Source organism: Amblyraja radiata, chromosome 2 (genome assembly GCF_010909765.2).
Source record: "Amblyraja radiata isolate CabotCenter1 chromosome 2, sAmbRad1.1.pri, whole genome shotgun sequence".
NCBI lineage: Eukaryota > Metazoa > Chordata > Chondrichthyes > Rajiformes > Rajidae > Amblyraja > Amblyraja radiata.
The window spans coordinates 134204842-134227536 of NC_045957.1; the positions used below are offsets into that span (position 1 = coordinate 134204842).

Sequence of the window (22695 nt, forward strand, 5' to 3'; positions counted from 1 at the left end):
AAATATAAAAACAAATGGTGGATATAGAAACTCATTAAATTTTTTAAAATGGAAATTAGACTATGATTCACTTAATTTGCACAAGGATGTCCAGATGAATAATTCCTAACACAAGTCACATTTTATTTCAATGATTGTCTGAGCTCTTGCAGTATAATTCTTCACATAAATAATAGCCCTTGCTTGCTGCAGCCTTTTCCTGACGTGCAGTTCCTTTTGCTAATAAAAAAATCAGTCGTTCTCCAACGTTTATACATGAAGGAGTTGACTAGATTACATAATTGTCAAGGCAAAGTCGATTGACTTCGGGTTAAGACGAGGTTCAAAGCAGAATGGGCGAGGCAGCAGAATCGGAAGGACCTCCGGGAAACAGATAGATGGCAGTGTGTGTTTGAATGCCACAGTCTGCAGCTACTAGATTACACCATTTTGCTACACCCATCAATGAGTAAGCACGCACAATGATCTGCCGAGCGTCACTTTTTCATGTGCTTAAAACCGGCATTTTGGAGAAGTGATAGATTTGGAGTTTTACTGAATTTTCATCATGTGTTCTTGTCGGACAGACTGCGTTGAGAAACCCTCTCTGTAAAGGGTTTGAGAAACTTGGATATATCGTTGGCAGAAATCCCTGGTGGTTCTTCACAATTCCTCTGCTTCTTTCCGCAGGACTGGGAGCGGGGTTTTATTTTTTGCCAGCACTTGAACGCAATGATTTGGAAGAGCAATTCACACCCATCGGTGGACCAGCAAAGTCCGAGAGAGAGTTTATACGGGAACATTTTCCAACCAATGATTCTGAATTCTCATCGCACAGAGACTTTACACGGAGGGGACATATGTTTCCTTTATTGCTGTATCAAAAGGTAACAACATCCTTACAGTGATGCACTTAATGTGATTCTAGCACTCGATGAAAAAGTAAAGCAGCTTCGTATTGCTGATAATAACAATGTGACATGGAACTATTCTTCTCTCTGTGCACGGGAATCGGGCTCTTGCTTCTCAAATACAAATTTAGATTTTATAAAACTCATTCTTACTTCGTTGGGTAGCAAAGAGTTTACTTATCCGATAATGAACAGTGTCTTTATTGGTTCAACTGTCGGAGGTGTAGAATTGAAATCAAACGGAAATATCATCGCAGCAGCAAAGGCGATTAAACTGAACTATTATTTACAAGAAGATAATGAAGAAATGAAAGCGAAAAATTTGCTGTGGATCAAAATTTTCCTTTCCGTCTTTCCTAAGGAACTGATGAACCAGAAGGACATTGAGGTTAGATTTTATGGTTAACTGTATTTCTGTAAATCTGCTAGATGAATAGTTTGTAATTAAAACTAGACGGTGACATTGAATTACACAAGAGGCAAGTGACTCTTTCTGTGATCTGGTTATTGCTTTCAGTTTCGGTTTTCAGTAAACCTCTGCCAACGTTATGGTGAATGAGCACAAGAACATCACAGAAATCCAGGCTATGGAGTTCTTTGCCGCTCTTTCAATTTTCATTCTCCTTTCAGGAGTGAATTCCGTTTGTGTGGGGAAAATGGGTAATTACGCACTCGTGTGATAGTCATAGAGTAATACAGTGTGGAAATAGACCCTTCGGCCCAACTTGACCACACCGGCTAACAATGTCCCAGCTGCACCAGTCCCACTTTCCTGCGCTTGGTCCATATCCTTTCCAACCTGTCCTATCCATGTAGCTGTCTAATTGTTTCTTAAACATTGCAATATTGCCTGCCTCAACTACTTCCTCTAGCAGCTCCTTCTATACACCCACCCACCACCCTTTGTGTGAAAAAGTTACCCCTAAGATTCATATTAAATATTTTCACCTTGAACCTATGTCCTCTGGTCCTCGATTCCCCTACTTTGGGCAAGAGACTCCGTGCATCTACCCAATCTATTCCTCTCATGATTTTGTACACCTCTATAAGATCTCCCTCATCCTCCTGAGCTCCATGGAATACAGATCCAGCCTACTCAACCTCTCCCAATGCTCACACCCTCTAGTCCTGGCAACATCCTCGTACATCTTTTCTGAACCTTTTCAAGCTTGACAATATCTTTCCTGCCCAGAACAGAACACAATATTCTAAATGCACTCACCAATGTCTTATACAACTGCAACATGATCTCCCAACTTCTATACTCAATACTCTGACTGATGAAGGTCAAAGTGCCAAAAGCCTTTTTGACCACCTTATCCACCTGTGACCCGACCTTCAAGGAACCATGCACCTGTACTCCTAGATCCCTCCGCTCTACAACACTACTTAGAGGCCTAACATTTACTGTTTAGGTCCTGCCCTTGTTCGACGTCCCAAAATGCAACACCTCACACTTCTATGTATTAAATTCCATCAACCATTCCTCCCCCCACCTGGCCAATCAATCCAGACCCTTTCACAACCATCTTCACTATCTGCAAAACAGCTCACTTTTGTATCATCAGCAAACTTGTTAATCTTGCCCTGCATTTTCTCATCCAAATCATTGATGTAGATGACAAACAGTAAGGGGCTCAGCACCGAACCCTGAGGCACACCGGCCTCCAGTCCAAGAAGCAACCTTTCACCATTACCCTCTGCTTCCTTCCATGGAGCAATTTGCTATCCATTCAGCTATCTCTCCTTGGATCCCATGTGATCTAACATTCCAGAGCAGCCTACTTGCCGAATGCATTACTGAAATCCATGTACAAAACATCCACAGCTCTGCCTTCATTGACCTTTTTGGTCACGTCTTCAAAAAAATCAATCAGATTTGTGACACACGACCTCCCACGTACAAAACCATGCTGACTATCCCTAATCAGCCCTTGCCCATCCAAATGCCTGTATAACCTATTCCTCAGAATAATCTCTCGTAACTTTCCAACTACAGATGTTAAGCTCATCGGCCTATAGTTGTTCCAGGCATTTTCCCTGCAGCCCTTCTTGAAAAGAGGCATAACATTGCCACTGGAGGGCAGCACCTCTCCTGTATTTAAGGACCACTCGTAAATTTCAACCAGGACTCCTGCAATGTCCTTGGATATATCTGATCCAGGCCCTGGAGATTTTGTCTACACAACAGTACCTTCAGTACTTCTTCGACAGTAACACCGACTGCTCTCAAGACACTTCCAATGACTGCCCCAAGTTCCTCCGGTTCTTTTGTGAAAAGTTGACTTTGTTTACAGTTGGGTCACCCTTCACATTGACGAATGTGAAGTTTGTAAGTTTGCAGATGACACAAAGATTGCTGTCGTCACGGACTGTGGGGAAGGCTGTGGAAGTCTGCCGCAGGATCAGCTGCAGAAATGGGGTAGAAATGGCAGATGGAGTTTAGTCCGAGCAAGTGTGATGGGTTGTACTCTGGGAGGTTGAACAAAAGGGGAAAGTATACAGGTAATGACAAGACTCTTAACGGCATTAATATACAGAGGGATTGTGGTGTGCAAGTCCATAGCTCCATGAGAGTGGACATGATGCAACTTTGTAGGACTTTAATGAGGCTGCGTTTGGCACATTGCATACAGTTTCTGGTTGTCCATTATAAGAACGATACGGAGGGTTTGGAGAGGGTGTGGAAGAGGTTTTCCCAGAATGATCTGTGGATTAGAGGGTTATTAGCTATTAGGTGACTTTGGGAAAACTTGAGAGTGTTTTCTCTGGAGCAAGGGGGCTGAGGGGGGAGCTGGTAAAAGTGCAGGTCCAACACCCATTTTCCAGCACTCTTCATTCCAGACCTTTGCTGGATTATCCATTTGCTAGACCAACAGAGGTCATGACCTCCTAGAGTAGTCAAACGGTACCAGACGGTCTGCCTAGGCCGCCGAGGGGCCATGATACCGACCCGCAAAGTCATCCTCAAAAGTCAGCTATGGGAAGGGATCTACTGGCTCCGGCTAGGCCGGAGTTCCCGAGCCCTGGCTGCAAGGGGCAAATTAAATCAGCCGACTCGGTTGTGGAAGTCCCGATCAGATCGAGATCGGACACCTCACCTGGCCTAGGTGCCCACATTTTCGAAGGGGAGTTCCAGGGGGTATTTCAAGTGCCCTCTCGTAATTTTGTCCGGATCAAAGGAGGTGCCGGACCACCAGTTGCCAGAAAAATCGGTGGTGGACTAGATTTGAATATAAACATAAGAATTTTAAATGAAGACATTTGCCGTCATCCAGCTCCCAGGCCCACCACTTGTATCCCAAAAGATTTATTATTATGGCCAGAGTGTCTGCAATTTACATATTATTTCCCTTGACATAATATAGATTTTCACCAATTAGAATGCAGTATGTCTATGGACGACAGATGGCACAATGGGCTAAGTGTTCGGCTGGCAACCGGAAGGTAGCCGGTTCGAATCCCGCTTGGAGTGCATACTGTCGTTGTGTCCTTGGCAAGACACTTCACCCACCTTTGCCTGTGTGTGAATGTGTGTGAGTGATTGGTGGTGGTCGGAGGGGCCGTAGGCGCAGATTGGCAGCCACGCTTCCGTCAGTCTGCCCCAGGGCAGCTGTGGCTACAGAAGTAGCTTACCACCACCGAGTGTGACTGAGGAGTGAATGAATAATGCGATGTAAAGCGCCTTGAGTATTAGAAAGGCGCTATATAAATCCCATCCATTATTATTATTATTATTATGTTTGATGACCTTCCATTTGGCCTGACTAATTACATCTCTTTGGCACCATTTTATTAATCAATTAATATAGGTCTTCAACTTTTTTACTTGCACTCCTTTCAATGCTATCTATTCTTGGGTCATCATCCAATTTTGTTAATTGGCTTGAGATCCTTTCAGAAACTTGATTCATAAATCTAATGAACAGTTCTTGCCCAATACTGATTGGTCATTCTGTTGTTAACAATATACTCCAGATACACCCCAGCAATCGACATTGGACTATGGCTTCCTCTATCATCCAGCTGAATGGTTTTTTTGGTTCCATTCCTGGCTCTTGAGCTGTAGCGAAACTGCAGGTGTTGGTTCACAAAAAATGACACAAGGTGCTGGATTAACTCAATGGTTCAGGCAGACTCCTAAGAAAGGTCCCGACCAGAAAGGGGGACATCACTATTGGCATCTGTCTTGACTACAGTTAACAATTTACTGTTTAGTTAGTTTAGTTTATTGTAACGTGTACCGAGGTACGGAGAAAAGCTTTTGCATTGACCTATTGAAGGAGGAAGATTTTTTTAAATTAAAAAAATATATATTATTATTAGAAGTGGTGTACAATAATATAAGATATAAATAACATATTACATTTCATGTACAACTTCTTATTTTAAATTTAATAGTAGAGAAAAAAAAAGAGTAAGAAAAGGAAGAAATATAGAGAGAGAATATTATCTAGCTCGAAACAGGAAAGAAAAAGAATAGAGGAGAGAAAAAGAAGAAGGAAGATTGACTGATCTTTATTGCCTTTCATCACAGTGATCACCGTGGTGGATGTTTATGTGAAGTTCTATCGTTCTTTTTAATAGTGTTGTGTTCTTTTAATTGTATGGCTGCATGGTAACTCAAATATCACTGTACCTTAAATGATGCATGTGACAATAAATGTGAATCAGAATCTGATATACTGAAGTTGTTACACATTTGTGACTTGTTTTATGCCAAACTAAATGTCTAATTTTTTTGAGGTGTCTGTTAGAGATTTGTTACTGGGCTATATTATGTTAGTGATAATTAATCAACAATTACCCATCCTATTTTCTCTAAGTGGAGAAAATAGTTCTATCTATGAAATATGATCATCACAGTAAAGCACCTGTTAAATTCACACTTTGCTCCAATATTTACATTTGTGTTAAAATTAATTCAAATTGTACATTGATTCATAAAGTCTCTGAATCATTCACCATAGAAACAGGCCGTTTGATGCACTTGAATCAGTGATCCATCCATTCATTATCTTGTTCAGTCAGATCGGTATTTTGAAAATCGTTACCAATATTTGCCTTTTCTCTGGTCGGCTCCATTACAAGCTAAGAATCCATCTTGGAGGCATTCTACAAACTCTCTTTCTTGGGGTCCTGAACCAACCTGATTTTCCCAGTCTACCTGCATATTGAAATCCCCCATCACCATAGAAACATAGAAATTAGGTGCAGGAGTAGGCCATTCGGCCCTTCGAGCCTGCACCGCCATTCAATATGATCATGGCTGATCATCCAACTCAGTATCCCGTACCTGCCTTCTCTCCATACCCTCTGATCCCCTTAGCCACAAGGGCCACATCTAACTCCCTCTTAAATATAGCCAATGAACTGGCCTCGACTACCCTCTGTGGCAGGGAGTTCCAGAGATTCACCACTCTCTGTGTGAAAAAAGTTCTTCTCATCTCGGTTTTAAAGGATTTCCCCCTTATCCTTAAGCTGTGACCCCTTGTCCTGGACTTCCCCAACATCGGGAGCAATCTTCCTGCATCTAGCCTGTCCAACCCCTTAAGAATTTTGTAAGTTTCTATAAGATCCCCTCTCAATCTCCTAAATTCTAGAGAGTATAAACCAAGTCTATCCAGTCTTTCTTCATAAGACAGTCCTGACATCCCAGGAATCAGTCTGGTGAACCTTCTCTGCACTCCCTCTATGGCAATAATGTCCTTCCTCAGATTTGGACCAATAGTGGCATCATAGTGGCATTACCTTTGTTACATGCCAGTTTTAACTCCTGCTGCAACTTACACCCTATATCCGGGCTACTATTTGGGGGTCTGTAGATAACACCAATTAGTGTCTTCTTGCCTTTACAATTCCTCGACAAAGTATGCTCCTCTTTCCTCAGATACTGCTTTTTTGTCACCAATTAATTTTTAAATTTTAGATTGCTGCCTTCTGTAGTTCCTTTTTTACTCTCGTTGGCTCCTCGTCAGCATTGACTAGTTCACTAAGGTATATCAAGTCAACTATATTTGTCACATACACATACAAGATGTGCAATGAAATGAAAGTGGCAATGCCTGCGGATTGTGCAGAAAAACTACCGACTGAATAGAACCGAATCAGTATTTACATATTAGAAAAAAAACCCCAGCAATTTAAAAAAGACACATCACAACAGTAAATTGGTGCAGTAAATTAGTCCCTGGTGAGATAAGTTTATAGTCCTAATGGCCTGCGAGATGAAACTCCGTCTCATCCTCTCTGTTTTCACAGCATGACAGCGGAGGCGTTTGCCTGACCTAGCACCTGGAACAGTCTGTTACTGGGTTGGTAGGGGTTCCCCATAATGTTGCTGGCTCTGGATCTGCACCTTCTGATATACAGTTTCTTCAGGGGGAGGCGAGTGTAGTTCCCATAGTGCGTTCGGCAGAACACACTACTCTCTGCAGAGCCTTCTTGTCCTGGGCAGAGCAGTTTCCAAACCAGATTGTGATGTTGCCGAACAAGATGCTTTCTACAGCCTCTGAGTAGAAGCACTGAAGGATCCTCAGAGAGACTCTGAATTTCCACAGCTGCCTGAGGTGGTAAAGGCACTGCTTTGCCTTTCTCACCAGTGTGGCAGCGTGTATGTCCATGCCAGATCCCCTGTGATGTGGACTCCCAGGTATTTAAAGCGGCTCACCCTGTCCACAGTATCCCCATTTATCTCCAGTTGTGTGTACGTCCTTGGGTGTTGTGCCCTTCTAAAGTCCACAATCAGCTCCTTAGTTTTTATGACATTCAAGAGGAGGCTGTTGTCCTGACACCAGAGTGCCAGATCAGCCACCTCCTCCCGGTAGGCCTTCTCTTCGTTGTCTGAGATCAGGCCCACCACCACAGAATCATCAGCAAACTTGATTATAGAGTTGGAGCTGAACCTAGCCACACAGTCCAGTGTGTACAGGAAGTACAGTAGGGGGCTGAGTACCTGGGAAGGAATAGCAGTTCATTTTGTACAAAATAATGAATGCACAGAATATTCCTGTGAGAATCAATAGGTTCCAGGGAAATAGGTAGAGGAATACAACTGATAGGGTTGCTCTATTTGGAAGAAGCACAAATTTAATATGCTAAATGATTTCCGTCTGTGTTGCATTAATTAAGGTGGGCAATAATTATAGTGATCCCCAGGAATTTCTGAGGAGTTCCAAATTGAATTTAGCAACATTTTGCAGAGCACACCCAAGGACATTAAATCTTAACCTAAATGAAGTAGAGGTATCCACCAAATATACTCTGCTTTTTCTGAATTCCAAACTAGAAAATATGATATTGAATGCTGGTTCCAGGATCCCTTCAGTAATGACTTGAATAATGACTTAAAAGATTTGACTATTCATCTTTGTATTTGTTAAAACTGAAAAGATAATGGGTATTATTCATCAGCATTAATCTTATGCAGGTTAATACCAAAGGTTAAGTTAGGGCACCAAAACGCCAGTACGTTTTCCTCATGAAATGACAATATTTACTTCTGTGGTTTGATACTAGATTCGAAGAAATGCCTTTATTATGTATGATGAAAGCTTGAAGTAAATGGCAATTGATTAAAAAAAAAAAAATAGATTAAATGAATTGAAGATCTTTTGAGGTGACGAGATTTGTTTGAGCATAATTCTGCATGACGTTATATAATTATATAACCTTTGTCGTTGAAATATAGGTGTCTTATTTCACATCGGTATCAAGACAAGAAGAATTTGAAGGAAATGCTAAAAGAATTATCCCGTTGTTCTCGATCACCTATTTTCTTTCAATCTTTTTTTCCATCATGTCTTGCACGAGGTAAAATGTGTTATTGTCAGATTTTGTTGCAATGCATTTTCATTGAATATCTATATTACTAAAAGTCTGATCTTGCCACTTCTATATATTGACTTTAGAAACAACGCTGCCACTTACGACTGTGATTTTTGGCCATCTTACTCAGAGTCCCCCTCCGCTGCACAGGACAAGAGGATTTTTCCCATCAATGAAAAATAAAAGAGTTATTAGTGTTTAAAAAATGTTGAGATTCTCTCTCCTGAAAGCCACACCCCTTCCGAAGGGACTATAAAACCCGGAAGTGTTGAGTGCCTCAGTCAGTCTCTGCAAGATGGGGGAGCGAGAGGGTCACGTCTTAGTCTAAGCTGTGAATAACTCTGAACACATGTCTACTAAACTGTGAGTGTGGTTTTACTGACCTTGAGTGCCCTTAATGTGGTTTCAAAATGAAAATGTGGTTGGTTTGAAATAAGGCACAGCAAATGGTTGGTGGTGGTTGCTTGAAATGAGGCACTGCAAATGGTTGGTGGTGGTTGCTTTGAAATGAGGCACTGCAAATGGTTGGTGGTGGTTGCTTTGAAATGAGGTACTGCAGATGGTTGATGGTGGTTGCTTGAAATGAGGCACTGCAAATGGTTGGTGGTGGTTGGTTTGAAATGGCAAATGATTAAAAGTCTAAACTTGACAACTTCCTGTTTGCACTATATATTGATTTTAAATAAAATGCTACCACACGGCTGTGATTTTTGGCCATCTTACTCATTCTCCCTCCGCTCATCAGGTGCAGAGGATTCTTCCCATCAATTAAAAATAAAAGCGTTATGAGTTTTTAAAAAAACATTGAAAATCTCTCCTGTCAATCACGCCATGAAGGCCACGTCCCTTCCGGTGGGAGGGGAGGGATTATAAAACCCGGAAGTGTGGGTGTGGCTCGGTCTCTACAAGATGGGGGAGGGAGAGGTCACGACTGTCTGAGCTGTGAATCACCTGAACACACTGAATGTCTACTGAACTGCGAGTGTAATGTTTTGTGGTGTTTTATGGTGTTTTCTGTGGTTTTATGGCAGTTTCAACCTGCTTGAAATGGTATGAAACTGCATTTGAATTTGGTGGCCTTGCACCCTGCATGAAATGATAGGAAACTGCGCTTGAATTCGGTGGCCTTGCACCCTGCTTGAAGTGGTAGAAACATAGAAAATAGGTGCAGGAGTAGGCCATTTGGCCCTTCGAGCCTGCACCACCATTCAATATGATCATGGCTGATCATCCAACTCAGTATCCTGTACCTGCCTTCTCTCCATACCCCCTGATCCCTTTGGCCACAAGGGCCACATCTAACTGGTAGAAAACTGCACCTGAATTTCGTTGCCTTGCACCCTGCTTGAAGTGGCATGAAACTACACTTGAATTTGGTGGCCTTGCACCCTGCTTGAAGGGGTAAGAAACTGCGGTTGAATTTGGTTGTCTTGCCCCCTGCGTGAAATGGTAGGAAACTGCATTTGTATTTGGTGGCCTGCACCCTGCTTGAAATGGAATTTCAAGGAATAACTGTGAGTCAACCGCCAGCCCACCAGCCGTGAGTGAGCTGCCAGCACATCAGGCTTGAGTGACTGAGCTGCCACCCCAATAATCCATTTGGCCCACAATGTCCATACTAGCCCTCTGGAAACCAGCCCACAACCATACTAGCACTCCAGAAAGGCCCCCTCTCCCTCACTGGCCACCAATATTGGAATTGGTGGAGAGGTGGAATATTGCGTTGGGGGATCAGCCCTCCCGTGTGAACATGGGACCCAACGGGTCCCACTTAGTCTAGTATTATATAAAATATATTTTGTCTTATCAAAGTCTATCACTTTTTTTTTTTCAGGTTTGACTGTGTGAGGAATAAATTCTGGGTTGCTGCTCTGGGAGTGATATCAGCTGGATTTGCTGTACTATCGGGATTTGGACTGCTGCTGTTTTGTGGGGTGAAATTTGCCATCAATACAGCCAATGCACCTTTTCTTATTCTAGGTTAGTCATTATTACCTCAACACTATAAGCATGGTTAAAATCTAAACAATTGTCATCCCTAATTTCTCTTACTAAAGCCAAAACCAAATATCTCAATGTTCAAGACCTTGACTGCACTACAATTATGCACCATTCTGCTGATTTGCACTTGTTATATTTAGTTTTCTATTTAACATTAATATATAGACAATGTTTACCTTGTGAGCTTCATGTGAACAAGGAATTTCATTACACTCTGGCACATATGAGATTAAATAATTTGAATTTGAATCTGACTGAAACTTGACCTCCATCCCAACTTTTTGTCTTGTCACTCCTCAAGCTTCCAGTGGGTTTAATCCCAACTGTTTTTCCTCCGCCATTTACTTAAAATGTACAATGTGACTTCTCTTTACCCATTATGGATTTTAATAGAAAGTCAAAACACAGATTATGATGCAATTGTGCATTCATGGCATAAACATACAGGCTTGTTAAGTTGTTATTATCTCCAAAGTTCGGAAAGCCTGACTAATGATCCTGACTGTTGTGAAGCCCAAGTCTGGGGTTGATCACATTGTACTTATGACTTGCTCGATTCCTTCTAGAGGATTCTGGCTGAGCTCTGCTGGCAGGCTTGCAGTCTTCAAAGCCAACCAGTTATGTACCTAGTTACATGGCCAGTAGAAGTTAAACCTGCTTGAATGTGGACCTAGTTGAAATATCTGGAGAGAGTGATCATAACTCTAAATTTTGAGAGTGCGATGCAAAGGGGTAATCTGGAAAATGTAGTCTTAAAATGCAGTATGTGGTATTTCAGGATCAACTTAGCAGAAATAGGCCATTCAGCCCATCAAGTCTACTCTGCCATTCAATCGAGGCTGAACTATCTTTCCTTCTCAACCCTATTCTCCTGTCTACTCCCCATAACCGCTCACACCTGTACTAATCAAAAATCTGTAAATCCCTGCCTTAAAAATATCCATTGACTTGGCCTTCACAACCTTCCGTGGTAATGAAATCTACAGATTCACCACCCACTGATAAAACAAATTCGTCCTCATCTCCTTCCTAATGGCATATCCTTTTATTTTGAGGCTATGGCCTCTGGTGGTAGACTTTCCCACTAGTGGAAACATTCACTTCACATCCTCTCTGTCCAGGTCTTTCACTATTCTGTAAGTTGCAATGAGGTCCCTCCTCTTCCTTCAAAACAACAGCGAGTACAGGCCCTGTGCTGTCAAACACTCATCATATGTTAACCCACTCATTTCTGGGATCATTCTTGTAAACCTCCTCTAAGACACTCTCCAACGCCAGCACACCCTTCCTTAGACATGGGGTCCAAAACTGCTCACCAGAAGTAGTTTTTTTTTTTTTAAGTAAAATAGTGAGAATTCATAGCCAACTTTGTGTCTATCTGCAGCATAAGCCAAGATCTGCAGTTCCTTCCTACACTTGGGATATAGAATACTGAAAACAGGTGGCATTCTTTGGAAGATTAGTAGGGGTGGATTTAGAGCAAAATAGTAATGTAACCGAACAGGCTTTCAGCCCACCATGTCTGCACAGATCATGATGCCCATTTAAACTAATCCCATCTGCCTGTACACAGTCTGCATTCCTCTATTCCAGGGATCGGCAACCTACGGCCCCCGGGCCGAATGCGGCCCGTAACCCGAAATCGTCCGGCCCGCAGGTGGATTTTTTTTCCCTGTAATCACCTGGCCCGCCGAGCGCCCCGAGCAGCGGCCGAGCTCTGGCTGTACCGCATCCTGCGCAAAGCCACTGGCATGGCCGCGCACCTTCTGTGAACACATTTAAGAAAGAACTGCAGATGCTGGAAAAATCGAAGGTATTCAAAAATGCTGGAGAAACTCAGCGGGTGAGACATGCAAGGATTAAATGAGGCTGCCTCACTCGCTGAGTTTCTCCAGCATTTTTGTCTACCTGTGAACACATGATTTGATGCCTGCCAACCGGGGTGGGATGGGGGTGGGATCCATGTGTACACGTGATAGATGTGTCCCATCATCCACTCACAGACATGCGTCCCGGTCCCTATGCAGATCAATTTTCGACATTTTTCGGGTCGAGAGCCTTCTTCGGACCTTTATTCCCTGCCTGTTCATATTGCCTGTTTACATGCCTGTTAAATATCGATACTGTATCTAGTTGTTTACCGCACTCTGTGTAATATCCTTTCAACTTTTACCCTCTCACCTTAAATCTACGCCGTCTAGTATTTTACATTTCCACTACTGGAAAAAAATACTCTTGACAATCTATCCTATCCATTCATTTCATAACTTTATATGGAACATAGAATAATACAGCACAGGGACAGCCCCTTCGGCCCATGCCTGTTCTGAACATGATGCCAAAATAAACTATTCCCATCAGCCTGCATATGATCCATGCACCTTCATTTCCTGCATATAGTAACTACTTCATTAGCATCCCCTCACAGCTTGTTCCAGACCTCCACAACCCTCTGTGCAAAAATAAACTTGCCCCTCACATCTCTTTTAAACTTTGCCCCTTTCACCTTAAAGCTATGTCCTCCAGTCTTTGACATTTTCACTCTGGGATAAAGGTTCTGACTGTACCCTATTCATAGCACCTATAATTTTATATACTTCTATTAGGTCTGCCCTCAACCTCCGGCATTCGAGAGAAAACAATTCAAGTCTGTCCAACCTCTCCATTTAGCTAATCCTCTCTATTCCAGGTAGCATTCTGGTAAACCTGTTCTACATCTACTCCAAAGCCTCCACATCTTTCCTGGGATGGGGCGGCTAGAACTAACGCCTGTCCTGCTGAGTTACTCCAGCTTTTTGTGTCTATCTTCGCAATACTCCAAATGTAGCCTAACCAAAGTGACTCTTATACTCAATGTCATGCCCAATGAAGGTAAGCATACCATATGCTTCTTTACCACCCTATCTACTTGTCTTGCACATTTCACAGAGCCATTGACTTGGATCTCTGTACATCAATGCTGTTAAGGGTCTTGCCATTAACTTGCCCATTACATATGACCGCCCAAAGTATAACATCTCACACTTGCTGAGATTAAACTCTTATCAGATTTACTATCCAGAAAGCAGTTTGAGAAAATGATGGAAACAGATACTCACATAACATTTGACAAATATCTGAATAACCACATGAATCACAAAGGTATAAACAGCTACAGATCAATGTCATATAGTAATACAGCATGGAATCCATCATGACCTAGGTCCCATTTGGTTGCATTTGGCCCATAATCCTCTAAACCTTTCCTCTACATGTTACTTTTAAACAATATAATTTGACCTGCCTCACCACTTCCTCTGGAACCTCATTTCATTTACCTTCATGCTTTGTGTGAAAACAGTTGCCCCACGAGTCCCCTTAATGTCATTCCCCTCTCACTTCTTAGCAAAAGGATTTGAGTATAGGAGCAGGGAGGTTCTACTGCAGTTGTACAGGGTCTTGGTGAGACTACACCTGGAGTAATGCGTACAGTTTTGGTCTCCTAATCTGAGGAAGGACATTCTTGCCATAGAGGGAGTACAGAGAAGGTTCACCAGACTGATTCCTGGGATGTCAGGACTTTCATATGAATTTAGAAGATTGAGGGGGGATCTTATAGAAACTTATAAAATTCTTAAGGGGTTGGACAGGCTAGATGCAGGAAGATCGTTCCCGATGTTGGGGAAGTCCAGAACAAGGGGTCACAGTTTAAGGATAAAGGGGAAATCGCTAGGACTGAGATGAGAAAAACATTTTTCACACAGAGAGTGGTGAATCTCTGGAATTCTCTGCCACAGAATGTAGTTGAGGCCAGTTCATTGGCTATATTTAAGAGGGAGTTAGATGTGGCCCTTGTGGCTAAAGGGATCAGCGGGTATGGAGAGAAGGCAGGTACAGGATACTGAGTTGGATGATCAGCCATGATCATATTGAATGGCGGTGCAGGCTCGAAGGGCCGAATGGCCTACTCCTGCACCTATTTTCTATGTTTCTATGTCTCAAGTCTATGCTCTCCAGTGAAAGATTCCTCTACCTTAGAAAACAAACTGTCATCTTATGATCTTATGGTCATCCATCAGTCACCTACATTGAGGGGAAAAAGACCCAGCCGATCCAGTCTCTTTGCAGTCCCAGCAATATCCTTGTGAATCTTTTCTGCATTTTGTCTAGCTTAATTTCATCCTTCGTTCAGCTAGGTGCCAATAATTGTGCACAATACTCCAAGTGTGGTCTCACCAATGTCTTGTGCAATACTAACATAACACTTAGTGTCCTGACAAATGAAGGTAACCATACCAAACACCTTCTCCATCACCCTGTTCAGTTTAGTTTATTGTCATGTGTACCGAGGTACAGTGAAAAGCTTTTGTTGCATGCTAACCAGTCAGCGAAATACATGATTACAATTGAGCCATTCACAGTGTACAATGTCAACAATTTCAGGGAAATATGTACTTGTACCCCTCATCTATCTGTTATAATACACTCTCCAAGACCTACTAGTCATTTATCCACCTTTATGCATTTTAAGATCACCAGCTTCTCTTCTTTCATAATGTCAATATGCTTCAGGATATCACTATTCTTTTCCTTGAATTCCCCAATTTCTATGATCTACACACCCATCTGGTGTGGCTCCACACATAGATGACTAAACTGATTCTAAAGGGATATATTCTCTTCCCTGGTTATCCTGTTGCTCTTAATATACTTATAGAATCTTTTAGGATTCTCCTATCCCTTATTCACTAAAGCTATCACATATTTCCTTTTTGTCCTCCGCTTAAATATACGCCAACATCGTTTATACTCCTGAAGAGGGTCACTTGATCCCAGCTGCCTATATCTGACACATTCCTTCTTTTCCCAATCAGAGCTTCAATATTCGTCTTCAACCAGGATAATGTAATACTATTCTAGCTAGCCTTGCCCTTGACACTATCAGGAACATATTGGCACTAACATCTCCCCATCTCACTGTTAAAACCCTCCCACTTGTTAGATGTCCCTTTACAACTGGAGGTTAGTAACCTGGCATTATTTTTGAAACCTAGAAACAAAAATAGGTGCAGGAGTAGGCCATTCGGCCATTCAATGTGATCATGGTCGATCATCCACAATCAGTACCCCGTTACTGCCTTCTCCCCATATCCCTTGATTCCACAAGCCCTAAGAGCTCTATCTAGTTCTCTTTTGAATGCAACCAGTGAATCGGCCTCCATTGCCTTCTGAGGCTGAGAATTCTAAAAATTCACAATTCTCTGGGAGAAAAAGTTTTTCCTCATGTCAGTTCTAAATGGCCTACCCCTTATTCTTAAACTGTGGCCCCTGGTTCTGGACTCCCCAAACATTGGGAACATGTTTCCTGCATCTAGCTTGTCCAATCCCTTAATAATTTAATATGTTTTGGCATATTTGACATTTCCATGTTTGGCATGGAAATTGTTGGCCAAAGTGGCTGAATCTGTGCATACTATCTCAGTGTATTTAGGGCCATCACTTGTGGACCAGACTTACTTTTTTCGATAACTTGATTAGTACAGATGGTACCCAATGATCGTCACGGACATAGTGTGACTGAGGGCCTATTTGTGTGCTATATCACTCTATGACCTATAATGGCTATAATGCTTTCTTTGGCATATGAGTTCCGGATTCAATGCAGCATTATATTTGTCCATCCAAAGTAATACCGAAGCATAATTGTGTTGGCAGAAAGAAGTTTAACAAATGCACTTGATGCCATCTTATCTGCTTTTAGTTAGAACATTTTAGTTCCCCATCTCTTTTAAATCTCTGCAAAGCAATTGAAATCTTGATCAGCAAACATTACATGTCATTCAAGTGACAATGTTAGATTTTATTCACTAATAAAACTAATTCATCACATTCTCACATCTCTAGGTATCGGCGTGGACGATATGTTTGTTATGCTCGCCAGCTGGCAAAAGACAAACGTTAAAGATAAAGTTGAAGATCGCTTGGCAAAGACATACAAGGGAGCAGCTGTTTCCATCACAATCACCACTCTGACTGATGTTCTGGCCTTTTATATTGGCATTGCGACACCTTTTCGATCCGTGCAATCATTTTGTATTTACACTGGTACAACTGTTCTGTTCTGCTTCATTTACAACATTACATTTTTTGGAGCTGTTCTTGCCCTGAATGGGAGAAGAGAAGCCAGTAACAGGCATTGGCTGACATTCAGAAAGGTTGAAATGGTTCCTAAACAAGGAGAATCTACACTCAGTGCAATGTGTTGTGTAGGTGGTGCTTATGATCAGGAATCAGGTACAGAATCAGAACATCCAGTCTACTTCTTCTTTAAAGAATATTATGGTCCTTTCCTTACAAAAGGATGGACCAAGGCAGCTGTGATTCTTCTGTATTTAGGATATTTAGCTGGCAGTATTTATGGCTGTTTACATGTCAAAGAAGGAATAGATCTCAAAAATCTGGCCTTTGATGATTCGTATGCGATTCCATTCTATGACGATGCAAATGAATATTTCTCAGAGTTTGGACCACGAGTCATGGTCACTGTTACTGAATCTGTAGATTATTGGAATTCCAGTGTGCGAGATGAAATTGAAACCTGCATGGGTAGGTTTGAAAACCTCTCGTACGTAGATAGTGAACTGTCAGAGTCCTGGCTTCGTGCTTACATTAGGGTTTATGGAACTAACACCAGCGCCATAAACACGGAAAAAATGTTCATGACAAACTTATATAAATTCCTTCCGTTTCTCCCGTCATTCAAACAAGATGTTGACATTTCAGAAAATAACCAAAGCATTAAGGCTTCCCGTTTTTTCATTCAGACCATTAATATCAATAATTCGGTTGCAGAAAAAAACACACTGATTGAATTAAGGGAACTAGCGAAGGAATGTAGAATTCCGTTGCTAGTATATCACTCTGCATTCATCTATTATGATCAATATCTTGTTATAGTAGCCAACACAATACGGAATATAATTGTGGCTGCTGCTGCCATGCTCCTTGTTGCCTTATTGTTAATACCTAATCCAGTTTGTTCTCTGTGGGTCACATTTGCTACTGCCTCAGTATTAGTGGGTGTGGCTGGATTTATGTCTTTCTGGGATGTCAATTTAGACTCAATATCAATGATTAATCTGGTCATTTGTATTGGCTTTTCAGTGGATTTTTCCGCTCACATTTCATATGCATATGTTTCAAGTGCCAAAGGAAATTACAATGATAGAGCTGTAGATGCATTGTATGCTCTTGGCTATCCCATTATTCAGGGAGCTCTTTCAACCATACTGGGTATTATCGTGTTGGCTGCTGCCGAAAGTTACATATTTAGGACGTTTTTTAAAATCATGTTTCTTGTCATATCTTTTGGCGCAGTTCATGGTCTTGTATTTCTGCCCGTTTTTCTAACTCTCTCTGGAATCTGTAGAGAAAACGGCACGCACATAAATCCAGTCCTAGCGAAGTCCTATGCAAAAGTGCGTTTTAATAAAGGACATGAAAATACAGAGTTCTGTGCCAAAAATGACCAAGGATGATCTTCATCAAAAAATAAAGACAGTTCATTGTGATATTCTATTTCAAGAGTCAAGAGTGCTAATTGTCATATGTCTCAGTACAATAAAATTCTTACTTGCTACAGCACCACATAACTGTCTGTTCTCTAGTTGTCCAGGAATCATGTACATATATTTTCTTTTCGTATATATTTACTGGAAGGAAGTGAAAAAAAACCAATTGGAGTAGTTTTTGTTTATAATTTCAACAGTCATTTTTCAGCATGGAGTGATATTGTTATTGGATTACCCCAGGATTTTTTTTTCTTGGCCCTCAGTTGTTTGCCTTTTACATCAACGGCCTGAAGAAGGGAGAAAAATTTTAGGTTTCCAAATTTTCCAATAATACAAAACCAGGTGGAAAGACATGTTGTAAGGACATTCTCATTCTGCAATGGGATATAGATAGATGGAATAATTAGGCAAAAACAATAAAACGTGGGGAGGGGTGAGATCATGAAATTCAGTAACAATAATCAAAAGGCAGACTTATGTAAATGGAGAGAGACTGTAAATGAGTGATGGTGATCTAGATATTCTAGTGCATGCATCATTATGCACCACTTTTAAATCATTAAAAGTTAGCACCTAGGTTCAACATATAGTTAAGAAGGTAAACAGCATTTTAGGGTTCATTGCAAAAAGGTTGGTGTTTACGAATAGAAAGGCTTTGCTCAGTTGTACATGGTGTTGATGAGGCTATACTTGGAATATTGTACATAATTTGAGTCCCTTAACTGAAAGAATATATCCTGTCATTGTGGGCAGTCCAAAAGAGATTCACCAGGAAAATTCCTGAGATGAGATGGTTATCTTATCAAAAGACACTAGAGAATTTGGATTGCATGTTACTTTCAAGTATGGATGAATGAGGGGTGACTTTATTCATGATCATATTGAATGGTGGGGTAGGCCTGAGGAACCTGATGGTCTACTCCTGCTCCTATTTTCTTGTGTTCCGGCAACCTGAATGCCACGATATGGATAAAAATGGCTTCAATTGGTCATCTCTCTCGCAACCCTAACAAATGATGCAATATATCTGTTAACATATGAGAAAGGAAACTCAGATTGAAGTTCTGCCTTTCATCTATGGTCATCCGAAAATAGATGGGGGTTTTTTTTTAGCTGTAACATTAAATATACGTGATAATCCAGAAGATAATCAAATTCTGCATCTTATGATGGCAGAGCTTAATCAAAATGCAAAGGCAATCCAAATAATGTAAAGCAATCCAAATATAGCAATGTAATATAAATGGAGATAAAATGGCAGAGTGTTCGAAGTGTGAAATGGAAAAACTGGTCCTCATATGCACATCTTTGCTACTCTACTCCAGCGGGTCAACTCTTTGGATATACATATACCCCAGGAATTGATTGACAGAAAATATATGCCTTTGACACAGTCCGATGTGATAAATGGCATAATAAGCAGTCTTGCTCTCTGAAATAATGGTGTAAAATAAGCTTAAAATGTCTGATGTTTGGTTTAATGGTCAACATAGGCATATTGCCTTTACATTTTGCCAATACATCTGAAAATGTTTTCATGGTCTTGTTAATTCTTAAGTGGTCCGCTGCTGTGAGCCAGTACCTGTTCTAAAAATAATCGTTGCTGTTTGTTGTGCTGTTCTCCTTGCAATTGCAAAACTCATTAAAACTTGCAGGTTCCTGTTCAATTAAATGGTTACTGCACTATAACCCCGATTGTAATGGCTTCTCCACAACTTTCCTGTAAAGGAGGGTGATTGTAATGTATTGTAGGTTGCTCCCAACAAGTCTGCAATTGAACACTCTTATCATTTTCATGTATTTACCTGCAGAGCATCAAATAAACTTTATAATATCTATATTACTAAAAGTCTGTTCTTGACCGGTTTTGGCCATCTGTGCTGCGATTTCCGAGAGAACGCCACCACCTACGGCCGTCATTTTTGGCCACCTCACTCAGAGCCCCCCCGCCGCATGTTTGCCGAGGATTTTTCCTGTCGATTAAAAATGACAGAGATATTAATGTTTTTTACAAAATTCCCCATTCGCTCTGCTGCCCCTGCTGGCGGCAGGGGGGAGGGACTATAAAACCAGGAAGTGGTGTGCCACACAGTCTCTTCAAGATGGAGGAAGGCAGAGAGTCACGTTTCTCTGAGCTGTGAATAACACTGAACACATGTCTACTCAAATGTAAGTGCCCTTAGTTCTAAAATGCTTGCAGAATGTGTCAATTGGTTCTAAAGCTTGCAAGAAAATGTCTATTGGTTCTAAAGCTTGCAAAAAAATGTCTATTGGTTCTAAAACTTTCAAAAAATGTCTATTGGTTCTAAAGCTTGCAAAAAGTGTCTTTATTGGTTCTAAAGCTTGCAAAAAATGTCTATTGGTTCTAAAGCTTGCAAAAAATGTCTATTGGTTCTAAAGCTTGCAAAAACATGTCTATTGGTTCTAAAGCTTGCTAAAAATGTCTTGGTTCTAAAGCTTGCAAAATGTGTCTATTGGTTCTAAAGCTTGCAAAAAAAGTGTCTATTGGTTCTAAAGCTTGCAAAAAAAATGTCTATTGGTTGTAAAGCTTGCATAAAAAAGTCTATTGGCTCTAAAGCTTGCAAAAAGTGTCTATTGGTTCTAAAGCTTGCAAGAAAGTTGTCTATTGGTTCTAAATCTTGCAAAAACATGTCTATTGGTTCTAAAGCTTGCAAAAAATGTCTATTGGTTCTAAAGCTTTCAAAAAAATGTCTATTGGTTCTAAAGCTTGCAAAAAAATGTCTATTGGTTCTAAAGCATACAAAAAAATGTCTATTGGTTCTAAAGCTTGCAAAATGTCTCTTGTTTCTAAAGCTTGCAAAAAAATTGTCTATTGGTTCTAAAGCTTGCAAAAAAATGTCTATTGGTTCTAAAGCTTGCAAAAAAATGTCTATTGGTTCTAAAGCTTGCAAAAAAATGTCTATTGGTTCTAAAGCTTGCAATAAAAGTGTCAATTGGTACTAAAGCTTGCAATAAAATGTCTATTGGTTCTAAAGCCTGCAAAAAAATGTCCATTGGTTCTAAAGCTTGCAAAAAAATGTCTATTGGTTCTAAAGCTTGCAAAAAGTTTCTCTACTGGTTCTAAAGCTTGCAAATTGGTTCTCTATTGGTTCTAAGCTTGCAATAAAATGTCTCTATTGGTTCTAAAGCTTGCAAAAAAATGTCTATTGGTTCTAAAATGTCCATTGGTTCTAAAGCTTGCAAAAAAAAGTCTATTGGTTCTAAAGCTTGCAAAAAGTGTATATTGATTCTAAAGCTTGCAAAAAGTGTCTATTGGTTCTAAAGCTTGCAAAACAATGTCTCTATTGGTTCAAAAGATTGCAAAAATATGTCTATTGGTTCTAAAGCTGGCAAAAAATATGTCTATTGGTTCTAAAGCTGGCAAAAATATGTCTATTGGTTCTAAAGCTGGCAAAAATATGTCTATTGGTTCTAAAGCTGGCAAAAATATGTCTATTGGTTCTAAAGCTGGCAAAAAATATGTCTATTGGTTCTAAAGCTGGCAAAAAATATGTCTATTGGTTCTAAAGCTGGCAAAAAAATGTCCATTGGTTCTAAAATGTCCAATGGTTTTAAAGCTTGCAAAAAAATGTCTTGGTTCTAAAGCTTGCAAAAAAATGTCTATTGGTTCTAAAGCTTGCAAAAAAATGACTATTGGTTCTAAAGCTTGCAAAAAATGTCTATTGGTTCTAAGCTTGCAAAAAGTCTATTGGTTCTAAAGCTTGCAAAAAGTGTCTCTATTGATTCTAAAGCTTGCAAAAAATGTCTATTGGTTCTAAAATGCTTGCATAAAAAAATGACTATTGGTTCTAAAGCTTGCAAAAAGTGTCTATTGGTTCTAAAGCTTGCAAATAAAATGTCTATTGGTTCTAAAATGCTTGCAAAAAAATGTATATTGGTTCTAAAGCTTGCAAAAAATATCTATTGGTTCTAAAGCTTGCAAATAAATGTCTATTTGTTCTAAAATGCTTGCAAAAAAATGACTATTGGTTCTAAAGCTTGCAAAAGGTGTCTCTATTGGTTCTAAAGCTTGCAAAAATGTCTATTGGTTCTAAAATGCTTGCAAACAAAAATGTCTATTGGTTCTAAAATGGTTCATACTAGCGCTCCAGAAAAACCCTCCCTCCTCCCTCCTTTGGGAGCTTTGGCTTGAAGTTGAAAGGCACTACTTACTGCAAATGGTGGCTTGGGTGCATTGACTTGAAGTTGAAAGGCACTATTACTGCAAATGGTGGCTTGGTTGCTTTGGCTTGAAGTTGAAAGGCACTACTTACTGCAAATGGTGGCTTGGGTGTGGCTTGAAGTTGAAATACACCACTTACTGCAAATGGTGGCTTGGGTGTGGCTTGAAGTTGAAAGACACTACTTACTGCAAATTGTGGCTTGAAGTTGTAAGGCACTACTTACTGCAAATGGTGGCTTGGGTG

General features: G+C 40.7%; 1 protein-coding gene across 1 annotated transcript; it reads left to right on the forward strand.

The window, feature by feature from the left end:
- Positions 1-428: 428 nt before the first annotated feature.
- Positions 429-20111, forward strand: LOC116969249 (patched domain-containing protein 3-like). Its single transcript, XM_033016142.1, is given in 7 exon segments — positions 429-580; positions 582-809; positions 812-881; positions 884-1278; positions 8581-8702; positions 10552-10697; positions 16602-20111. Coding segments are annotated over 7 exon segments (2628 nt in total). The 5' UTR covers positions 429-547; the 3' UTR covers positions 18236-20111.
- The last annotated feature ends 2584 nt before the right edge of the window (positions 20112-22695 follow it).